Source organism: Alosa sapidissima, chromosome 10, assembly GCF_018492685.1.
Source record: "Alosa sapidissima isolate fAloSap1 chromosome 10, fAloSap1.pri, whole genome shotgun sequence".
Classification (NCBI taxonomy): Eukaryota; Metazoa; Chordata; class Actinopteri; order Clupeiformes; family Clupeidae; genus Alosa; species Alosa sapidissima.
The window spans coordinates 10,541,948-10,562,352 of NC_055966.1; the positions used below are offsets into that span (position 1 = coordinate 10,541,948).

General features: G+C 43.8%; 1 protein-coding gene across 7 annotated transcripts in view; it reads left to right on the forward strand.

Annotated features, from left to right (window-relative positions):
- Window positions 1-161: 161 nt before the first annotated feature.
- dyrk1b (dual-specificity tyrosine-(Y)-phosphorylation regulated kinase 1B) overlaps window positions 162-20,405 on the forward strand; it is a 40,877-nt gene continuing 20,633 nt past the window's right edge. The window contains exons 1-2 of one of the 7 annotated variants that reach the window (XM_042108047.1): window positions 162-934; window positions 1,079-1,221. Coding sequence is in view for 3 of the 7 variants with exons in the window: in XM_042108043.1 (XP_041963977.1) it covers window positions 18,960-19,101 (142 nt within the window). In the remaining 4 variants the exon portion in view is untranslated. Of the gene's footprint in view, window positions 935-1,078; window positions 1,222-10,700; window positions 10,779-14,778; window positions 14,818-16,752; window positions 17,054-18,519; window positions 19,102-20,405 lie in introns of those variants that run through there. The other 6 variants (XM_042108045.1, XM_042108046.1, XM_042108048.1 and 3 more) reach the window with 6 other exon arrangements.

Genomic DNA, 20,405 nt, shown 5'->3' on the forward strand with positions numbered 1-20,405 from the left:
TACTAAACTGTAGTCCATAAAAGGACGATGTATTAGTTTACAGTGTATTATAACTTACAAACTGACTACCTGCATAGTAACGCGTACTTAAACCTCCTATTCCAAGCCGCAGATTTGTTTTGGCGGCCATTTTGTGGGGAAAAGTCAACTGAACGTTGCACTAAAGCAAGCGGGAACGTGCTTTGAGCCGGGCACGCGCTTCTCATGAAGACCCTCTCCTACTCAAGCGAAAGGCAGTCTTGGAGAGATCGAGATTATCGGGTACTGAGGGGGTGTCCAGCGAATGTACATCGCTAGTCATAGCGGTGCGACAACACACCCCAATTTTGTTTTATTCGTTTTCTTTTTCAATTTTTAATACTCCTCTCGTGCACCCCCTTGCTGCACCGCAACAAGCAACACTCTGCTAGCCAGCTAGGAACCACCAGTGCTAGCTAACGTTAGCCAGCTAGCTACCTAGCAAACTAGCCGTTCAGACCCACAAGGTTTCTCGCGGAGAGAAACTGAGAGGGAAGGAGGGCAAAAGGACGATTTCGGTTTCTGCCAGTATTACATCGTAATGTCTAACTGCGTGGATTTTTACTCGTCACCTGTGGTGGCCTTTTTGCACTAGTTGTGCTAACGTTATCGTGGCTAAGAACGCTGAAACCTGGACTAACCGTGAGCACATTTGCTGGGTTGCGCTCTGGAGACTAACCTTTCAGCTTTCCTGGAGACAGATGTTTTGAAGAGGATTTAAAAGAAAATTATTGTGACTATACCCCTGAAAAGGATCGCACCCATCAGAGGGGTGACGATTAGGGGGGAGGGGGGTTTGGTTTACCAGTTACCGGTTTTTAATTCTGCCCGGTACCTGTCGTGGAGGTTAGGACGGAGGGAGAGGGAATACTGATAATGGCTGCTCCGGGAAGCTGGCATCAGACCGCTGCCTAAGGTAAGACCACAGTGGTTTAATAATTGTTTTATATGGGTGTCTCTCAATCTTTGGTGAGAAATTATCAGTAGATCCATCTACAGCAATATATTTCTTCCAAGATCCTGCTGGATTGTCTGTAGCGTTATAACGTTATCCCTCAAGCGTCAAGACGTGGTGTTCCAGTGGCGAGCTCTATGCCCAGTGTATAGGCCATCAGTACCGGGGACCGAGGCGGGAGGAAAGACACATGGATGGGCAAATTCGGCTTGCGGTTTGGTACTAAACGGGGCATGCACAAGACATAGGTACTTTTAAGAATGTAACACTAAATAGTTTATCAACTGTTATCTTTACTGTAATTGCCTTCAATGATACACTGTCTGTCAAAAGATATGATTTGGGCTGATAGAAACCTGTGCTGCCAAATGCGGGGATTTCACAAGCATATTGATCATTACATACTCGGGATTGTAATTGTGTGTCATTTCTCGTCAATAGCATCACAATTATTGACATATTAGTATGAACGTAAGCCATATCTTATCAAAAATCGATCTAGATGAGGCTGATATTTAAAAATGGGTAACTAACGTTAGCAGAGGCAATCGTGTATCCATGATCATGTTAGATTTAACACATCTAAGATTTCTTCTTCAGTGATGGGCTTTAGTTTGTGTTTTACCATCCCTCGAATCGCATAACGTTGCAGTATAATCAACACAATATCTTCGTTCGATACGAATGTGTCCATAAGTGGCTGTTACATTACTGCAAAACTGCAGTGTTGCATGACATGCAAATCTTTTGAACATAATGCCTAAAAGCCATGCATCGTATCCAGTTGGGTGCATTTGGAATTCAAGGCAAGAGCAACGGTAATGCATCCAAATCACTGACGGGTATTGCGTCTGCAGATCCAGGAAGGGGGGAAACTGAAGCATTTATAGATATTTAAATATGCTGTCGTTGTAATGCAGCTCAGTATGTTGAGTGACGTTACAGACCCCCCTGTCAATGTTCATATGTGCACACGCTTGTGGCTTGGGAAAAGTCCACCGATTCTGATGAAATACCCTCGTTTTTGTCGAAAATGACAGAGGAGTATACCACATTTTGTATTTTCCTTTTGATCTGTAGCCATCGTCGAATGGTTATGGCTAGTGTATCTTGCGGTACCTACACCCTTCATTTTCATGTGCAAGGCTGTCGCTGTGGTGCTGAAGTAGAAATGCCGGTTCAAAATGGATACACTTTCCTCCTATTGCTTTTCCACGTAGCCTTCTCGTTCTCTCCCCCCACTGCAGCGCAAGTAACCCCCCACATTACCCTTCAACGGGATTCATTTTATGCACATTTGAATCAATTCCTTAGTTTTACTTACTTATATTCTTGTGAGAGAATAATGAATGTGGCCAACTGATATGATGTTGGCTTGATGCAGTTTTACATCATCTGAAGTACTGAGTCATTGTAGTTATCAGTCATTCGTTCTGATCACAAAGCACACTTAGGCAAAACGACAGATCTTAAGATGTCGCTGATAGTGACCAAGACTAGGATCTTTATTGAAAATGCATTTCTCCAAAGCTGAGTCCATCATGATGGAGGCCAATCTGTAGCATCCATCACCAAAATCTACAGATGGGCTCTGTCCCTTTCACTTGTCCAAGTTAGTAAGCTGTCATAGGCTTGTAGTGTTGTGTAGTAACAAGACTACTTGTTTTGGTACAGATGCCGTTGCCAAAACAGTGCATGAACAGTCCGTTCATCCTTCTCTTTCTTTGATGCTTTTCATTTTTTGGAGCAAGTGGACCACTGTTGAAGATTTCATTTGGTATTGGTAGCAGAGTGACACAGTTGTGAACTGACTGACTAAGATCATTGTATGAAGCCTTGACATGATTGAGAAGAAAAACAGTATGATGTTGCTTTTGCTAGCCTTAAAGTGTGGATATGTTACTGCAGTGTGTGAGGAGTGTCTTTCACTTTGAGAGAGAGAGCTTCAACCCATCTCAGGCCTGCTGGTTTGGTGATGCATTGACTTTGTATTGAAGTGTGTAGGCTATGTATGGATGGACATAAATGTTTGCCACATTCACTGAAGTATTTCTCATAAGCACATTGTTGTTGATATGCTTGTGTATCTGTTTGTTTGTGGGTGTGTATGCGGGCGTGTGCGATATGTCTATGTTTTTTCTGTAATTCACCCCTACCCTATTGTAAAGTGTCTGATAGAAAGACTGATCATATTGACGATTGGTACCTATTTCTTGTCACTTCTTCGGTGGAACGCAGTGTTGACTGAGCCCAGACAAAATTGCTGCCTGCCGTGTTTGTCTTTTGCTGAGAGAGAGAGACCACTTGAAGGGGCCTTCCCCCATTCATTTATTGATTTACTTCTGAGTTTGATGGCTTAGGGAGTGGAAGAGGGAAACACCCACTTGCTCACAAGTTCATATTGCTCCTCCCCACCACCCACCTGCCCTATCTTCTACACACTAGTGAGTGTGATTTACAGCGAAGGCAGCATATCGCCCGTCGCAACGGATGCACACTGCCCACAGCAAAGAGGCTCAACAGTAGCCTATGCCTTCTCTGGCAGCCAGTCCCTCACTGCAAGGGCCATGTAAGACTGGGGGAAAGCCACAAGTGTCTGGGGAGAAAAACTACATTTTTACGGTAGTGTGTTGTCTATTCAGCCAACTGGTCTGCCACTCTCAAAACGAAGCACACATTTTACTACCCATATAAGATTCAGTGTGTTTTTGCCTAATCCCCCTATAAACACTCAGTAGCATCCCCACCCCTCTCTTCTCCCATCCGTTTGGTCCCATGTGACTGATCTGACTGTCCTCACTCTATTGGGATCACTCTCTCTGCCCATGTGAGGCCATTGATTTGGATGCGGCCTTGAACATGCAGGGCTTTGGCACATAATGGGACCAACCCTGAGGGTGATGGAGCCCTTCTTTTTCCTAAGCAAACAGGTGCCCTCCTGTCTACGCTGCCAACTGGGTCTGTGAGATCTCTCTCAGATTCTGTATAACTGTCTGCCACCAGTATGATGAGAAGAGGCCTGTCCTAATCACCCAAAAGTTGGTGGGATAAGTACCAAGTAGGTTAAATCACCCATTGATCTGAATCTGATTGATATGATTTTTAAATGTGCATTGTAAGGAAAGATTCTCATAAATGGCAAAATTCTAAAAAACGTGTGTATCACTTCAGAGCTATGGTGCTACAATGTAGTGGACTAGAGGGCTGGACAGTCTATGGTGGTTGACTAATAGTTCATCAGCAGAGCGTAGTGAGCTGAAGACGTGCGTTTCTAGTACCTATAGCTGAACTGGAAACCCCACTCTCCCCTCGCTCCATTCTCTAAGTGTCATTTTGTATTTTGGGGGGTGGAGGTTGCTATTTAAGGACTAGGCTATTACCTTGTCTCCAATGGACTGTGTAAGGCCCAAGCTCTCCTATACACTGTGGCATGTGAAGTAATGTTAATTTTAGCTAATGTGTGACTCACTTCTGTATGAGGAGTAGACCTAAGCTTTGATGTACCTGGCGGCTGTAAGGCTATTTGATATAAAATATTACTTTTCTTTGTCTTTTCTTTGCCATTTTATACCACCAGTGTGTCTGAGAACTGTGACTTGGATGTCACCGAATAATCTTGCTCTACCTGACAGGATAATCATGTCCTTTAGATTTTTGGGGCATTTTGTATTTGGGGCAAGATTGTAGGGGTTTAAAGGTACACATATTCATACTGAACCGTTTAGGTACAGGATGTTTGGTTCAATACAGATGCGTACCGAATGTACCAAATTCAGTCTTTAACAATAATCAACAGTAGGCCTTTTTGCTTGCGGACCTTGTTTCAATTTCGAGTTTCCACACAAACATATTAAGCAATGGACCATGTCAGTTTTTAGACCGTTAACGTCGAAAAACCTTTGACACCTTTTCAAAATACTATTCCTATCGAACAACAAATATATTGTCAGTGGATTTATAAGTGTACTGTACCAAAAATTAACCGAACTGTGACTTCAAAACCGAGGTACACACCGAACCGTAATTTCTGTGTACCGTTACACCCCTTCAAGATTGTATTTTGAGAGCTGAGCTAGATGGGTTTTTATTTAGTTACACACAGTTAGGTTATTTGTTTAGTTACACACACATAACCTATGACATAACCTTACTGCTGTCACTGCCACAAGGCTCTCTTAGGCTCTTCTTTTTGCCTATATGCAGTAGGCTGAGGAAGTCACAGAGCACCTAGATGGCGAGAGGGGTAGCCTACAGGCAAAGCCTCTGCTCAGACCATAGGCACATGGAAGGGCTTTCAGTGAAGATCGTGTCCCACCTGCTTTCTTGCTCCTCTCCATTTGATTCTTCTGGTGCATCCTTCCATGGTCTTGGGGTTGATGGTTACAGACGGGTAGTAGTCACAGGCATGGCGGCTCCCACTCCAGGCCTCTGATGTACAAGATCTGCTGTCCCCATTCTAAAACCGGACAGGTCCACTCTTAATGCAGTTTTCTTTCAGTCTTTGCAGTAGCTTATAAATTGGTAATGAAACACACACACACACACACACACACACAGAGACACTGATGCAGGGGCTCGTTCTTTGCTGGGTAGTCAGTGAGGGAGGAGGAGGGATAGGGATGTGGGCTGGCCTAATTTAATAAGGTGTGTTGAGCCTCTGAATAAGGCATGGAGCAAGAGCGAGAGTGTGGAGATGCCAATGCACAGGTGAATAAGGCGTGGAGCGAGGGTGTGGAGATGCACAGGTGAATAAGGCGTGGAGCGAGGGTGTGGAGATGCACAGGTGACCGTGCTCACTCATAGAACAGGCATCATCTCGTCTCCTCATGACCTCACAGAAGCCTGTCCCTAGGGCAACACCTGCGCCTGCCTTATGGCCCCCACCATCACCACAGCCCCTTTTCTCTTTGCCGCTTACCAGTGATGGACCTGCACTGAAGCAGGCCTTTGGAACAGGCCTTTGCTCTACCTCGCTATACATGGCCAGGATGCTCAGGCTTCTGCACACCTAACACTTCTAACACAGTAATTCGGATGTCTGTTAAAACAGGAATGCTGCCCAAATATTTTCTGCCGATGACAGGATGGTGGTCTTGTGTAGGGCTCATTTAAGCCCCCTGCCTTTGTCTTGGCCTGATTGCAGGGTTCCTTCACTTTTGCTGAGCTCTGAAGAGTTACACTACTGTTCAAAAGTTTGGGGTCACTTAGAAATTTCCATTCCACTCCATTATAGACAGAATACCAGCTGAGATCAGTTGCATTGTTTTTTTAATCAGGGCAGCAGTTTTCAGATTACATTATGTGCTTACATAATTGAAAAAGGGTTCTCCAATGTTTTCTCAGTTATTCTTTTAAATGATATCAGATTAGTAAACAGAATGTGCTGTTGGAACATTGGCTGAATGGGTGCTGATAATGGGCAATGTAGATATTAAATTAAAGATCAGCCATTTCTTTCTACAACAGTCGGGAACTTTTTTCAGCTGGTATGGTAATGCAACTCATCTCAGCTGGTATTCTGTCTATAATGGAGTGGACTGGACATTTCTATGTGTCCCCAAACTTTTGACCGTTGTCTGTTTTCCCTCTGTGTGTGAGATTTGTTTTGAAGTGGCAGTGCTCTTTACCCTGTAGGCAGGTTTAGTGTTTGTGTGTACATTCTTCTCTCAAGGCCTCAGTTGGTGTTCAGTCCACCAAGAAGCACAATGCTGTAAGTGTAATGCTGCTACTTGATCACTCAGGTTTGTGTGTGTGTGCGTGTGTCCGACTGTGTGTGTGTGTGTATGCACGATAGCTAATACTGTATGTGGGACTGCATATCAGATGTGCTTCTATTTGTGTGCATGCTAATGTTTTCATGTGTAGAGATGAGTGTATATGGACCTGTGTGTGTGTGTGTGTGTGTGCGCCTGCGCGTTTATAATACTCTGTGGGCTTCATATGACTACATAAGAGTGAGATGTATGGAGAAGAAGTCACAGCAGATTTGTAAACGGCTCTTTCCATCCAATATTGTCACCTGTGTTGGGGAGAATGTTGGTATAGATGACACTATTGTTTATCTCAGGTGACTAATTCCCATTGCATTTGGTAAGGGGGAATGCAGGCTATGGTTTTTGTGTATGAATTCATAGAGCTATGCGCAGGAGAGTACAGTACAGTGGTGTGTGTGTGTGTGTGTGTGTGCAGAAAAAGGTTGCTCTCCTTGGTGCTGCTTTCCTTCCTCTCAACAGCTCTGCCCGTTGACCTGCTTAACGAGAGAGAGAGAGAAGAAGGGAGGGAGGGAGGGAGAGAAAGAGAGAGTGACGCAAGGAACAGGCTAGTCTTTGGATAGAGGAGAGGAGGCCCATGTAGGATGGATAAATGAAAGAGGCTACTACACATGGAATAAAAGGGTGGAGAGGAGGAAAAAGACAAATAGATAGCCTTAGTGGGTTTGTGTGTGTGTATTTTGAGATGATGGTTGGACATTGATGGGGGTTCTGATATCTTACTTCATCACTCCGGGAAGTCCATATCCACACCTGCAATGGGGGTTTTTCCTCTGTTGTACATTTCATCCATTGAAAAGCTTGCAGACGTACAGATGTCTGTGTCTGTGAATGTCATCAGAACAGGCATGTTTTCTACAGGTATCCTTAGTTTCATAGCGGATACTTACCTGAGGATTGTTGGGTTTTTTTAGCCTGAGGCACTGTCTGTCTGTTGCAGCCCAGGCCTGTTGGACTGGTGACCTTTGCCCTAATCTCACTTGTCTGTCTGTGGCGGAGTGCTACTAACCTGCTAGTCTTTGCTCTCTCTGTTCCTCATCTTACCTTAGTGGTGGAGAAAAGGTGGCACAGGGCTCTTGCATCAGATGCTGATGTGTCTGGACGGTGGTAGCCAGCTAAAATGGGTTCAACCAGGCCGTGCCTTTAGTAATGCAGGTTTGGTTTTTTCCACGTTGATTGATGGTCTATCACTTGACTTGCTTGTTGGAGCTCAGCCCGGCCAAGCCTGCCTGAACTGAATGCTCCCTGTGCACTGTGTCCCCTGAAAAGGTCATCCTAAAGGAGGGTGGAAACACCGCATGTGGCTGTTCATCAGACTAGTGCTATCAGACTAGAGGCTGAATGCATTTGTTCTTGAACTCAGAACTGAAGCTCCGACACATGACGGCAAGCCTTTGCCACGCCTCTCTTTCCATTTCTCTTTCTCTCTGCATGCCAATTTACTCTCTTTGCTGTGCAACTTTTGTATGAAGAAAGTCTACTTGTGATATGGAAGTCTTTTCTACACTGGCTTGTATATTGTTCCCATTCAGGAGACTGACAGCTGCGAGATTCACGATTATGTGAACAGGATAGATAGTTAAGACTGAACTGAAATGAACGTTCACATTAGAAGTAGTGACTGGGAAGCGCATAGCTTAAAGACTGCTAAAAACTGGCCTGCATTTCATTCTGCATTTCATTCTGCATTTTCCCCATCGTTATGCAGTATTTACAAATTTTCCCATGTGCGTCTGTCAGAGTAGTAAATGTACAAAAGTTTTGAAGTTGTGGTTTCGCAGCGGCGACTCTGCACTTTGGTCAGCTTGAGTGTGTAGCATTTTGGGGAACACCAGTGACCTGTAGCAGTCTGGGATGGATCGTGGTGACTGTGGCATGGGATGTCGTAGCTGTGGTATTGAGCAGCTGTAGTGGCGGAACAACGGTGAGCTGTGTAGCGCTGAGAGAGGCTGTATGGGAACGCTGTGGAGCTGTATAGGATCTCTGTATCGGGGACAGTGCTGGGTCACACTCTCCTCACAGGGAGCCGAAAGTGGGTCAGCACTGGGGGAAGAGAGGAGAAGCGGAGAGAAGCGGGCAGACGTCCTCTTCCATGCCAGCAACGGGCCCCCGGAAGAAAGTCGCAAAGCTGGGAGGTCCATGGGAGTCAAAAGCTTTCTGAGATTCACACACGGTCTGGAGTAGATGGCAGTAGATCCCTTGATTAGACTGAGCTTGAGGTGTGTGTGTGGGGGGGGGGAGGGGGGTGGCAGCGCCAACCAAATAGTTGGGAGGAAGAAGAGGAGTCTCGACCTAGGAACTCCAGGAAGCCTCTAGTTGGAAATCCCTGGCCTCAAGGGTATGGGGGTGGGGCAGTGTTGTAGGATGTTCGTAATGGTGGTGGATGGTGGGGTGAGTTGGGAGTGGGTGGGTTGGTGGCTGCTGGCTGGCTTACCCCACAGGCAACGCCCAGCACTTTACCCGGATTGCCCTAGATAAACCCTTACTGCATAAATGGGTCCCACAAATTGTAAGTGGCTTTGGATTATAAGTGTCAGCCAAATGAATTCATTAGCTAGCTTGTCTGTCTGTCTGCTCGGATGCCGGTGCGTGTGTGTTTGCGTATGCGCAGACGGACAGTCCGCTCATCTGTGCACCGTCATTCCCCTGCTTTCTAGACACCCCTGCAACTCAGCTGGGTCTCGGTGCCACAGTATCCGGAAGACCATAGCAATGTTCCATTCATGAGTCTGTAATGTCTATGAGTGTGCGTGCAAGCTCACGCTTGTGGTCCTCTTGTTCTGGGAGGGAAGTTTAGACTGATCTGATGCGTCGTCGTCGTCGTCGTCTGCAGTGGCCAAACCGCGCCTGTGTGTGGACCTGCATGCCTGTGCACTACCCTTGTCAGCCTCCATGGCGGCTCTAAGCTGGCACAGCAAGAATTAAATAGCCAGAGCTCCTAGAGATTATGGCTGGCTTAACAGAAGCTTAATCACATCGTATGCACAGTATAGGAGGAATCGGTAGGTATGCGGATGACTGAGGGGGGAAAGGAGACGACGGGAGAGAGGAAACTCGGAGAAGACTGAGTGACAAGGAGAGAAATGCTGAGTTGGTTGCAAAAGAGAAAGGAAAGAGTGATTCTGAACGATGGGGGAAGTCCTGGGAGGCGTCTGTGCGACTGTCAGTTGCTGCCGCCGCTGCTTCTAGTGCCGGGTCGGTGGTGGGGATGCTGATGTGCATCTTAATTCTGTGAGAGGGCTTCTCTCCCCCTGGGCTGTTTGGAGCGGCCTGCACTTTAGCTGATGTACACGTATGGAACACAAGAACGCCTCTGTAGCCTAACTGTTGCTGGAGAGACCAGCGCCCAGGACCCACCTGTCAGGTTCAGGAGGACATTCTTCAGAATGGTTTCTCTGAAAGATCCATTGATGTCATGATTCTGTCAACTCCTGTCTACTCTACTGACCTTGACTTTGTTGATGAAAGTCATCGTCGTCTGCCATTAATTGCATTGTTGCCACACCACTGCTTTGTATGACATGTAAGAATGTTATTAAAAGACTAGTGATAATTGGTAATTGAGGTGATGTGGTCATAAAGATTGTTTTTTGGCATACCATTCAAAAGAAGTTATGTGGATGATGGATGTATTGATATTTGCATAAGCCCTACTTTTTTGTAGGGAACTATTTGCTCAGCATGATTAAAAACTGCTGTTTACAAGATGACCATTACTCCACAATATTCTGACCATTACCACAACCACCACTCTCTCCTGTCATAATTAATCTCCCTCAGCATTTTAAACTCATATGCAATTCACACTATGCTGATCAATATAAAAGGTGTCCAATGAACTGGTAGATAAGATGAATGTGTATTTTGGTATGTGTTTTGGCTATGTTAAATGCCAAAGTGATAGTTGCCAAGTTGGATCATAAAGAGTCACAAAAAATCTCTGCATTGCTTCATAGGGTGCAAACCTGTTGGGATAGTTGGATGTCAAGGAAGGATGTCAAGTGTTTCATGGATGAAGGTGCCTAATTTGTGCAGTGAGTCTTTCAGTTTGTACCCTGATGCATCGTATTCAAAAAGTTAAAAGACCTTCTGAAACTCTGCTTCAACAGGTGCCTGCATGTGTTCCAGCATTGTCTTTAGTGGAAGGGCACTTTTTGCTTTTTGTAAATTTTCCTCAAACCATGTAGTTACGAGAAGTCCTGAAAACTCTACAAAATAAGCCATCTCTTTTTATTGAAAAGCATTTTCATGAAACTGATTTCACACACTGTTTTGCATACACAAGATAATTTTGCTGTTTTCCAGAGATGTCGTGTTGCTCTCGTGATTGCAATACCTCTGTAGAGTTTTTTTTATGTCTAATGTCCTATTTCAGACCTATTGGGCTGTTTTCCTGATGGTCCTAACCTTCAAGAGTTTTCATTTACAACAGTTGGAAGTAAGCTTAGCTGTAACATACAAGTTGTGACCTCAGACCTCAAAAGTGATTAGAAAAGTTTAACACTGTATTCAGGATCCAGATATATTTCTCAGGGTCAGATCTTCTCCGTCAAATACTTTTAATTGGCATCTGGCCCAGAACTGCTAACCTACAGGCTCACAGTCTGATTCAATTGCCAGCTCTCCTTGCTGTTGCACTTGGACTTCATGCACTTCACTCTTTTGGCCACTGGGGGCAGCAAAGAAAGATGCAACTATACAGTCTTCAATTATCACAACCTTTGGCTCACGTCACACCCTGGTAATCTAGTGCCCTGGTCATAAAATCCACTCTTACTGACTCTGCTATTGTTTCTTCCCTCCACTATTACACACACAAAACAATGAGGGAATTCAATGCATATATATAATACACAATATATGCATATGTATACATGTAAGTGCTATAAAGAGAGGCAATTTCTATGTGTTATGATTTACATAACTCTCAGTTACATTTTAGAGAGGAAGTGAGAACAACATAGAGGTAGAAGTGGTGCAAGTATGATTTTTATAAAGTAGCCTATTTTGCACCTTTTACCTCGAAATTGTCGGCAGGCCTACCTACCTACATACCTACCTACCTCCTTGGCTTGGCGATTGGCCTGGGATTGGGAACAGCCCCAACAGTCACTTGATCTTGCCATACACTCTTTTTGACCCTGTAATAAACCATAATCCCTCTGTTGTAGACAGTGTCATGGTATAGCCAAGTGTTTGAAACTGCAACACGTGTGTGTGCATGCATGCGAGCGAATGCGCGCAAGAGTAAGGTGTCTGAGGAGGGAAGTAAGTAATCAGGTGAGTAGCAATGTCACTTTGCAGTACCAATTTGTCAGGTACTGTGAGGATGCCAACAGACCCCTCTCACTGACATTCTGTCTGTCTCTTGTGTCTTCTAGCAAAGATGTGTACTTTTCAGGTGAAAGGTCACATGGAGGGGGAGGAGGATGAGGAGGGAGAGCCTCATCAGGGATTAACAGTGGGGATTCTCCTGTGTCTCTCCATGAAAGGGTCAGGCATAAGCACGCTGGCACGTGTGGGCTGATGCGCAAGCTCTTTCTCTTACAAGTGTGTGCGCGTGCACACACACATTCACACACACTTATGCACACACACACACACACACACACACATAGGCACGCGCACACATGCACGCACACACATAAGATATAAGACTTAGAAAATGCAGTCACTTACTATTGCATTTAATGGGACATAAAGATTTCAGTGTTTTTGATCCAGTGAAGCTTGCGATGAATGTTAATCTGTGGTGTGATTTGTGGTGGAGGCCCAGGTAGTAGCTTGCCTCAGTGGGCTGTTTTTTATATCGCTGCAATTGAAGGATTTGCATAACATTTTGAATTAGACTTGACTTAAATCAGAATACAGCACTTTACTCTCCTGCCCCCTTCATTATAACTGAGAAGTTTGTGAGCGTCTGTACGGACACTTTTACAAAACTTTTGCAACAAACACTTTAGTAAACATAGTCTTTCATAAACATGCTGAGAAGGGAGGTCCATTTATAACTGGCACCTTTGAACACTCCATATGCATGTTTCTCATTGGGTGGTGAATCGTTTAACCAGTCAAGTGCCCGTTTGTGTGTGCCATTGACATGCCCGGCACGTTAGGGCCCCTGAAGGTTTATTTCCGCTGTCTTTTCTTGGGACACCCATGCAGCCTATTCTTGGATGAAACCTCAAACGTCAGGTTAAACTTGACACGACCAGCACTTGGGTTTCTTGGCAGAACTTCCACGGCACTAGCAACATTGGGCCATTTTTGTCACATGTAACTTTAAACTTTGTCAGACAATATATAGCCTCTGCTGAGAAATACAACTGGTCTTTTCTGGGTGGCACATGGTTAGTTGGTGTGGCTCCTGAAGTGTGTTATATAGCATGTGTTTAGTACACTCTCTTTTTGTTGATTGTTGAGTTGAAGTTTTTGGAATATTTAATAAGCATTAGCCCCAGGAGCTACTGGGTTAAACGATTGAATATAGTGCAATTGTCTTTTAAAGTTATGGAGATTGGCTTTACATTATTTTTCACATTGGGAATCATACTTTTTGTTTACAATTATTTAAAAAGTTAAATTCAGTGCTGTCTTTCTTGAATGCCCATTCTCTCCTATTTTGGGCTGTTACCAAGAGAGACATAGAAAATGAACTAGTCCCCTGCTGACAGTGTTGAGAAGTATATGTTTGGGGAAAACTTGACCTTTTGCTGAACTGTCCACCTGTTTGCTAACTTAAGTTCATGTTCTGCATGTGGTCAGCCCACACCTGATCAACCAGTGAAGAATGAGTTGGTGGGGAAATAACAGTTTACTTGTCTATTTTTGAGATCAGGGGGTCAAAGCACACCATGTAACCTTATATAGTTGTAAAGATGTGACTCTTGGTGAACAGGAGGTGTTCCGGCACAGAACGGTGAGCTATGCTATATATTTGGACGTTCTGCCTGTAGATAAGGAGGCTGAAAATACAGCAGAGGAAAGCATATGATTTGCTCTCAATAAACCCGGTGCATGATCTGCTTTTAGGGCGGAAATCATTCTCCTCTCCTTGCATACATTTGGACAAATGGAGAGATATCTAGCTCCACAGTGTTCACTTAAAAAAAAAATCCAGTTTTTGCAGAGCTGAAACACAACCCCGGCAACCTCCCCGCAGTGTAATTGTAATTCGCTGCTGTGTTACCCCGCCATTCCTTTTGCGCTCGCTAGCTTCTTCAGTGGAGTTCGACTACCGTATCTTCCCACTGCATCATGTTTACCTAGCAACACGCATCACCCGCTGCCGGCCCTCCCATTGGTCATTTCAAAACGCACCCGGGACCAATGGCAGGGCTGTTACCATGGTACAGTGTGTAGTTGCCGGGTGGAATTTTGCTGCAAGGCACGTGAGTCCCGGAATCTTCGCCTTGCGTTTTTAATCTCGGGTGTCTGGGAGCTTTGCGAACGTGATTTATTGGAACCGAGTCACATTCCCTCTCGAGAGTCAGTTCACATATACATTTAAACATTTATCTGTACATTTGTATGTATAAAATCAAAATAATGCAAAGACTTTCGAGCTGCAATACCGCTGTGACTGGAATGCGCGCTGTGTATGCTTGTGTGTGTGTGGGGGGGGGGTAGAACTTTAAAACGTTAAACAAGGTAGTTTGAATTAAACCAAATTAACCTAATTATTCCATTTTTTGTGCATTAACAAGTGCTCGTCTTCAAGTATGTGTATTTTAAATACAATGCGAAGGCCTATAGATTATCATTTAGAAACTCGGTAATTAAAGAAAGATTTTTTAAAATGTAATTGTCCTCCTTGGGGGTTAGAGGTGGGTGTGATTTTGTATATCAGTGTTACATGAATGTTTCATTTGTTTCCGATACTCTTCCTGAAGCCCATGTACTGCGATTCGGGTGTGACCATCCCCCTTCTCACTAAACTTCTCATCATTGTAGAATGAACTTTGACCTATAAAGCACAGAAATGCGTCAGACGGGTTTAATGTGTAAGGTTTCTGGACATATTTCGTAGCAAATTCGAATACGTCGTTGTCCATCAAACAGCCTATACAAGAGGTAGAACCAATTTTTTTGTTGTTGTTTTTTCTCTCTCTGGGGGGGGGACACGCGCACAAATTGGCTACCGTGAAAGAATGACGGCATGGTTAACCTCGTTTTGTGCCTCTCCTCCCATTGCTCAAGTTGCTACACTTCTTAAGACTACAATATACACTTATGAACTCGCAATTTCATAGGAGCAGGAATTGCTGCTGCTGCTGCTCCACACACAACACGAATTATTCTCGGACATTCCTAAAAGACCAGTGCCAGGTTATTACAGCATTACTTAACTGTCCGTGCTGTTCAAACAACGTGAGAAACTGAGATGTTAAAGTTGAAAAGTGATATAAACTTATTGTTTTGTTAAGGTCTTGCTAATGTATTGCTGTATCACAGTTCACTCCAGGGGGTGTTATGATGTAATACATTTCTGGGGTAATACAACTGCTGTTTATTAACGCTTCAGATGAATTGCCTTAACAACGGGTCTTGAGTATTGCAAATGCATAGCCAAAGTCCACTAGATTGACCTCTGGTTTTGGTCGGTTGAATAGAACATTTGCATGTGACCCTTAGGATGCAGTCAGTCCATAGAGGCCATCAAAAATAGGGGAGCTGTGTTGACGGCATTCCTTTCCTTTGCGTGCATATGTACAGTTTGTAGACATTTGTTTTTGTTTTTTGCAATATTGCAAGTTTGGTACAACACAGATAGTGTCAAGTGCTCGTTCTGTGATTTTCTGTAATATATCGATGCCGTGGAATTATCTAAGATTTAGTTTGAAGTCGATACTTTGTCTAAACTAAGTTGGCAGTGTAAAGTTTCAGTGGAATATCCGGTGACCGAGTCTGTATTGCAGAACAAACGTTCTTTTGATAAGGGTATGCCCTCCCCTGCATTTGTATATTTTTATTTATTTATTTGCTTCCGTTGTTGTTTTATCCCCTCCCCTATCAATCTACCTGAAGTCTTTTGCCATTTCCGCGTGCACATCATTCTGCCTCCGCGCAGCGTTCGGAGACAACAAGGAGCTAGGGGGACAGGGCAGCCGCTTCATCTTTCTCCGCCTACATACCGCACTTGACCAATTGAAGCAGTGGAGAGGACCTCTTCTGACCAATAGCGCACAAGCTGCCGTGGCGTCGGATAGCAACAGAGCCTACGAACGCGCACTAGGGGGTGGAGAATGAGATGTCTGTGAACGCGCTTTTGGGTTGGGGGGAGGGAGTAGGAGAAGGAGAACTCCACGAATAGGAAGGTCTGTGTGCGCGCTTTAGCACAGAAAAGTTGAAATAAGTTGAAACTTTAAGGGCACTTCATAATCAAACACACACTTCAGAAATAACTAACCTGTATAAATCCATGCACAGAGAATTCGGATATACACTTGTGATTTTTTACCAAACAGTTATGTATAAGTAATTAGGTAACACAAGCCATACACACTTAGTTTTAATCGGGATTTCTAATATTAAGAAAATATGACCGAGGTGAGACATGGAGTCCTTAACAGCTGAGTGTGGACACATTATATAGCTCCCCAAACAAATTGCATTATTGTCAAAATTGTGTTGTTTATTGGATCTTTTCTCTTATTCACTTATGTGCATTTAAGCGTGGGCACTTAACTGTTAGTAGTTTTCTGTCTATATATATGTACAGTATATGTATCTGCGAAGTAACTATAAATGGAGAGGACCGGCTTGGTGGCGCAACTACGTAGGGTAGGGGGGAAGTCAAAATATGTGCGGGTTGAATTGATCAAGCACTTGTGTCTTGCATATATAACAATTGGACTAATGTGTTTTGATAAAAGTGTGCGTCATCTTCCCTATAGCTGTTCCATGACTCTCCCAGTAGATCCGCTTCTTTGGGTGCTAAAACATTTATGCGCGAAGAGCTGCGTCAACCGAGCTCCTGTCAGGAGCATATCTCAGATGTCCCCCTTTCCACCCCCACCCCCCCGCGCTTCAATAGCTGTTGGAACAATCCTCATTGCAGGGTGTGGATCTGGAGCCGGACAGAGAGGCTAGTCAACAGGGAGTAATAACGGGAAAGGGGCGAATATGACTTAAACCCGCTCGAGTCGGAAATAATTTCGGAGGACAAAATTCTTGCGGAAGATTCATAAGAGTGAAATCCGAAAACCAGGGGGACAGTAGCGCTCGCGAACTCAAGTAGACACGCAGGAGGAGAGCGAGTGCCAACTGAGTCCTACGCGGAAGCTTCAGACAAGCAGACAGGATGGAAGTAATAACACAGGAAAAGATCTTTGTAGTTTTTGTTGATCTCGACATTAAGTAGCTGGGAACCTTGAAAATTTCTGGCACAAATCTGACTACGCAAGATTAGCCTAAAACGCTTGTATTGTAATAACTCTCGCCACTCGTGTTATTGTTGGGGAATGCATTGACGGAAAAAGGACAGTTACTTGCATTGTTGTTGTGAAGTGAGCTGTCATTACTTTCTCGCTAAAGGAAACCTTCGGACCCGTGGACCGTGTGGATTTCCCATAATATTCAAGACCACCGCGTCTACAAAATAAAGCTTTCGGTAAAGCTGAAACAACAGGGTTTTTTTTTTAAATTGTTTTGAGGACCTGTTACGAAGAAAACAAACGGAGGCTTTGATTGTGAGCCTCGTCTTCAGGAATTGTCTCCGTATGTATCGCTGAGACTCTGGGAAAGCTCTCACGAAAGACATCAAGGATTTTTTGAAAGCAGTCGTTAAATGTTGTGCCTGTGACATCGGTTGCACCTCCGCACTTTGCTTCGTTTCGTTACTTTGTGTGTTCTTTGCATGCACGTGTTTGTTTCCTCTTCCTTCAGCATTATTCACAAGCTTTATGCTGTTTCGAGCCTCGTGCCCCATTTCACCCCCCTCCCTCGACCCGCCAGCACATAAGGTCACCATTTGACATCTGCGGACTTTGCTAGCGTTAGTTCCGTGTAAGGGGGAAGGGTGCATTTTTTTTTTTTTGCTGTCTGGCGGAGAAGACTGATTAACGTCAAGTTTACTTATACATATTCCACAGTATTTTGATATCTGTTTTTTTTTTTTTTTCTGGAATCAAGCTCCCCCCCCCCCCCCCCCCCCCTAGAATTGTTATTCTCTGACTAGGATTAACCGACTGGGATTCCTGGTGAAGGAGAAGAAATTTGCCAATGTTTTACGTTTGTTGTCACCTACCTGCTTCATAGTGACTGATTAGTTCACTGTAGGTAACCTAGACGGAATATAAGAAACCACTGCTATTTTTAGTGAGAGTGATGGGGTAAATGGTGTTGGAAATTGAGACCCCCCACCCCCTACCCCCAGCCTACCAACACTTCCAGGTTTAGCTCTGGTTCCCTTGTCAGCTGGCGAATCATCCTGACTGGAAAATTTAAGTGTGGGTCCTGGCCCAGCAAGGTTTTACCTACCATTGATTTTTTTTTTTTTTTTTTTTTGTCTTGAACTGCAGACAAACTTTTTTCCAATTCTAATGGGACTTGTGAAACATCTGTAGCTGTGAAGTAGACATTTTGTAACCAAATAAATCAACATAGAGCAGAGAAAACTATACATATATATCTACAAATATAAATATATATCTATATAGAAAGAGCAGAGATACACATATATATATATATATATATATATATATATATATATGTGTGTGTGTATATATATATATATATATGTGTGTATATATATAAATTATATAGCAAATACATAGTTTAAGTAAATATATTTTTACGTCTAAAGTGAGCATTGTTGCCTGAAACCCAAGTCATTGCCTTAGAGAAACATAGTAATAAAGGGAATAGTAATGACAGAAGTGAATCTGTTTGGAAACAAGTTAATGGTGCCTTTTCGTTCATCAGCTCCTTCTGTCTTTGTCGCTTCAGGATTTCATTAGTAATTGAAGAATATTTTGTGGTAAACCCAAGTCAGATCCTTATGTATACCTGCCTTTTACGGTTCACACTTGAGTTTTATTGCTGTTGGATGTACAGTGCTGGATCGAAGAACGTCTGAAGATTTATTTGGCAAGGATTACTTGATACTTGACGTGTCCACAACTCTCTCCAAAGTAATTTATCGGGATCCACACACCGATAAACTTCATTGACTCGATTCCTGGGATACTACGGCCCCCACGTAAGCGTTTCCGATGGTGATCACTTCGTCAGTTGAGGAGAAGCCGCAGCCTTCTAACAGAATGGTCGCAAACTTGCCGACTGAATCCTGGATTGGCAACCCAGATCAGAGTCGCTACATACCCCAGTCACACCTGCTACGGAAGCCGACAAGAAGTTAGTGCTATCTCTCTGTTTCTCTGCCCCTGCATGCATCGTAAACAAAGCACTCACACAAGCACATCTACAATGCCGTTAAATGTAATGGAGCTATAAGATCTCAGTGTTGATTACATAATCTGCAAGTTTGTGTGCTCTTCTGCTCTTCTTGACAGAGGAGACAGTGGGTTTCCCAATAACAACCTGTCCCCCCCCCTCCTACTTGTGCACCTGTTGAGTGTGAGGATGAATGGTACTGGGATGTGTTATGCATGTTATGCAGACAGGGTGTTGTTGAGCCACCGATTTTACAATCCCACGGTGTGGTACTAAACAAAATAACTTATTTTAATTCAAAGTTATTGATCCCTTTTTGGGATTTTCTTGTTTTTACTGACTCTATTAAGGTAGTATTTACCGTGTCAGGAAGAGATTGCAGTCTAAACTTTATTTCTGCTAGCTGTTGCTTGTTTTGATACAACTCTGCTTCATATTTGAATGATGTTCTGGATAGTTGAGATGTAAGCTTAACTTCAGGTAAAAGCACTAGTGCTGTCTGACTTCATAGGATGTTAGTTTGCATTTCCATTTTAGTGTATGTTGCCTGTACTTAAGTGGTGATGTCACAGCTCATTCTCTCCCGAACCAACAAACAACATCAAAAGCGTGTGCTGTCATAGCTACAGAAAAAAAAACAACAGTATTACAGTAGTGATGTCACCACGAGGGAGAGAAGAGGCGGACGAATGAATCGGGGAAGACCTACAATAACTTTGCTTAAGTTTTATCTGAGGTGAAAGTGCAGGCAAAGGGGTTGTCGGTAAAAAAAAAAACATTGCTAGTATTACACGTTTTCATCAGAAACTGTTTGTTGGGTTAATTTTTAACTAAATCTGTCACTTGGATGCACAGACGGAGAAGTTGTGCTGTTTTGAAGATGATTGCGAGGGCGGTTGAGTCTGTAGTCTTGTGTCTTAGTGTAGAGGAAGTGATAAATGGTTTACTTATCAAAGCCTTTTTATTAACCTGTATGGCATTTTTTTGCTGTTTAGACACCTGAAGCACCTCTGGTGTTATGGCAGTCCAGGTGGTCTCTCATATAAAGGTTTAGCACACCCCAGAGGCGCTTCCATGCACACTTTGGACATCTATTGTGAATTCTCTCATATGGCTTAAGAGACCACCGTCAGGTACCGCTCCCTTTCCCACCATTGTCCCGGCAACCATTTGCTGCAAACAATTGTGGGAATAAAGACATCTGTGCACAACTGAGTGGTTCTAGGACTCGGCTCATGCACATCTCGTATGCGTATACGTGCATG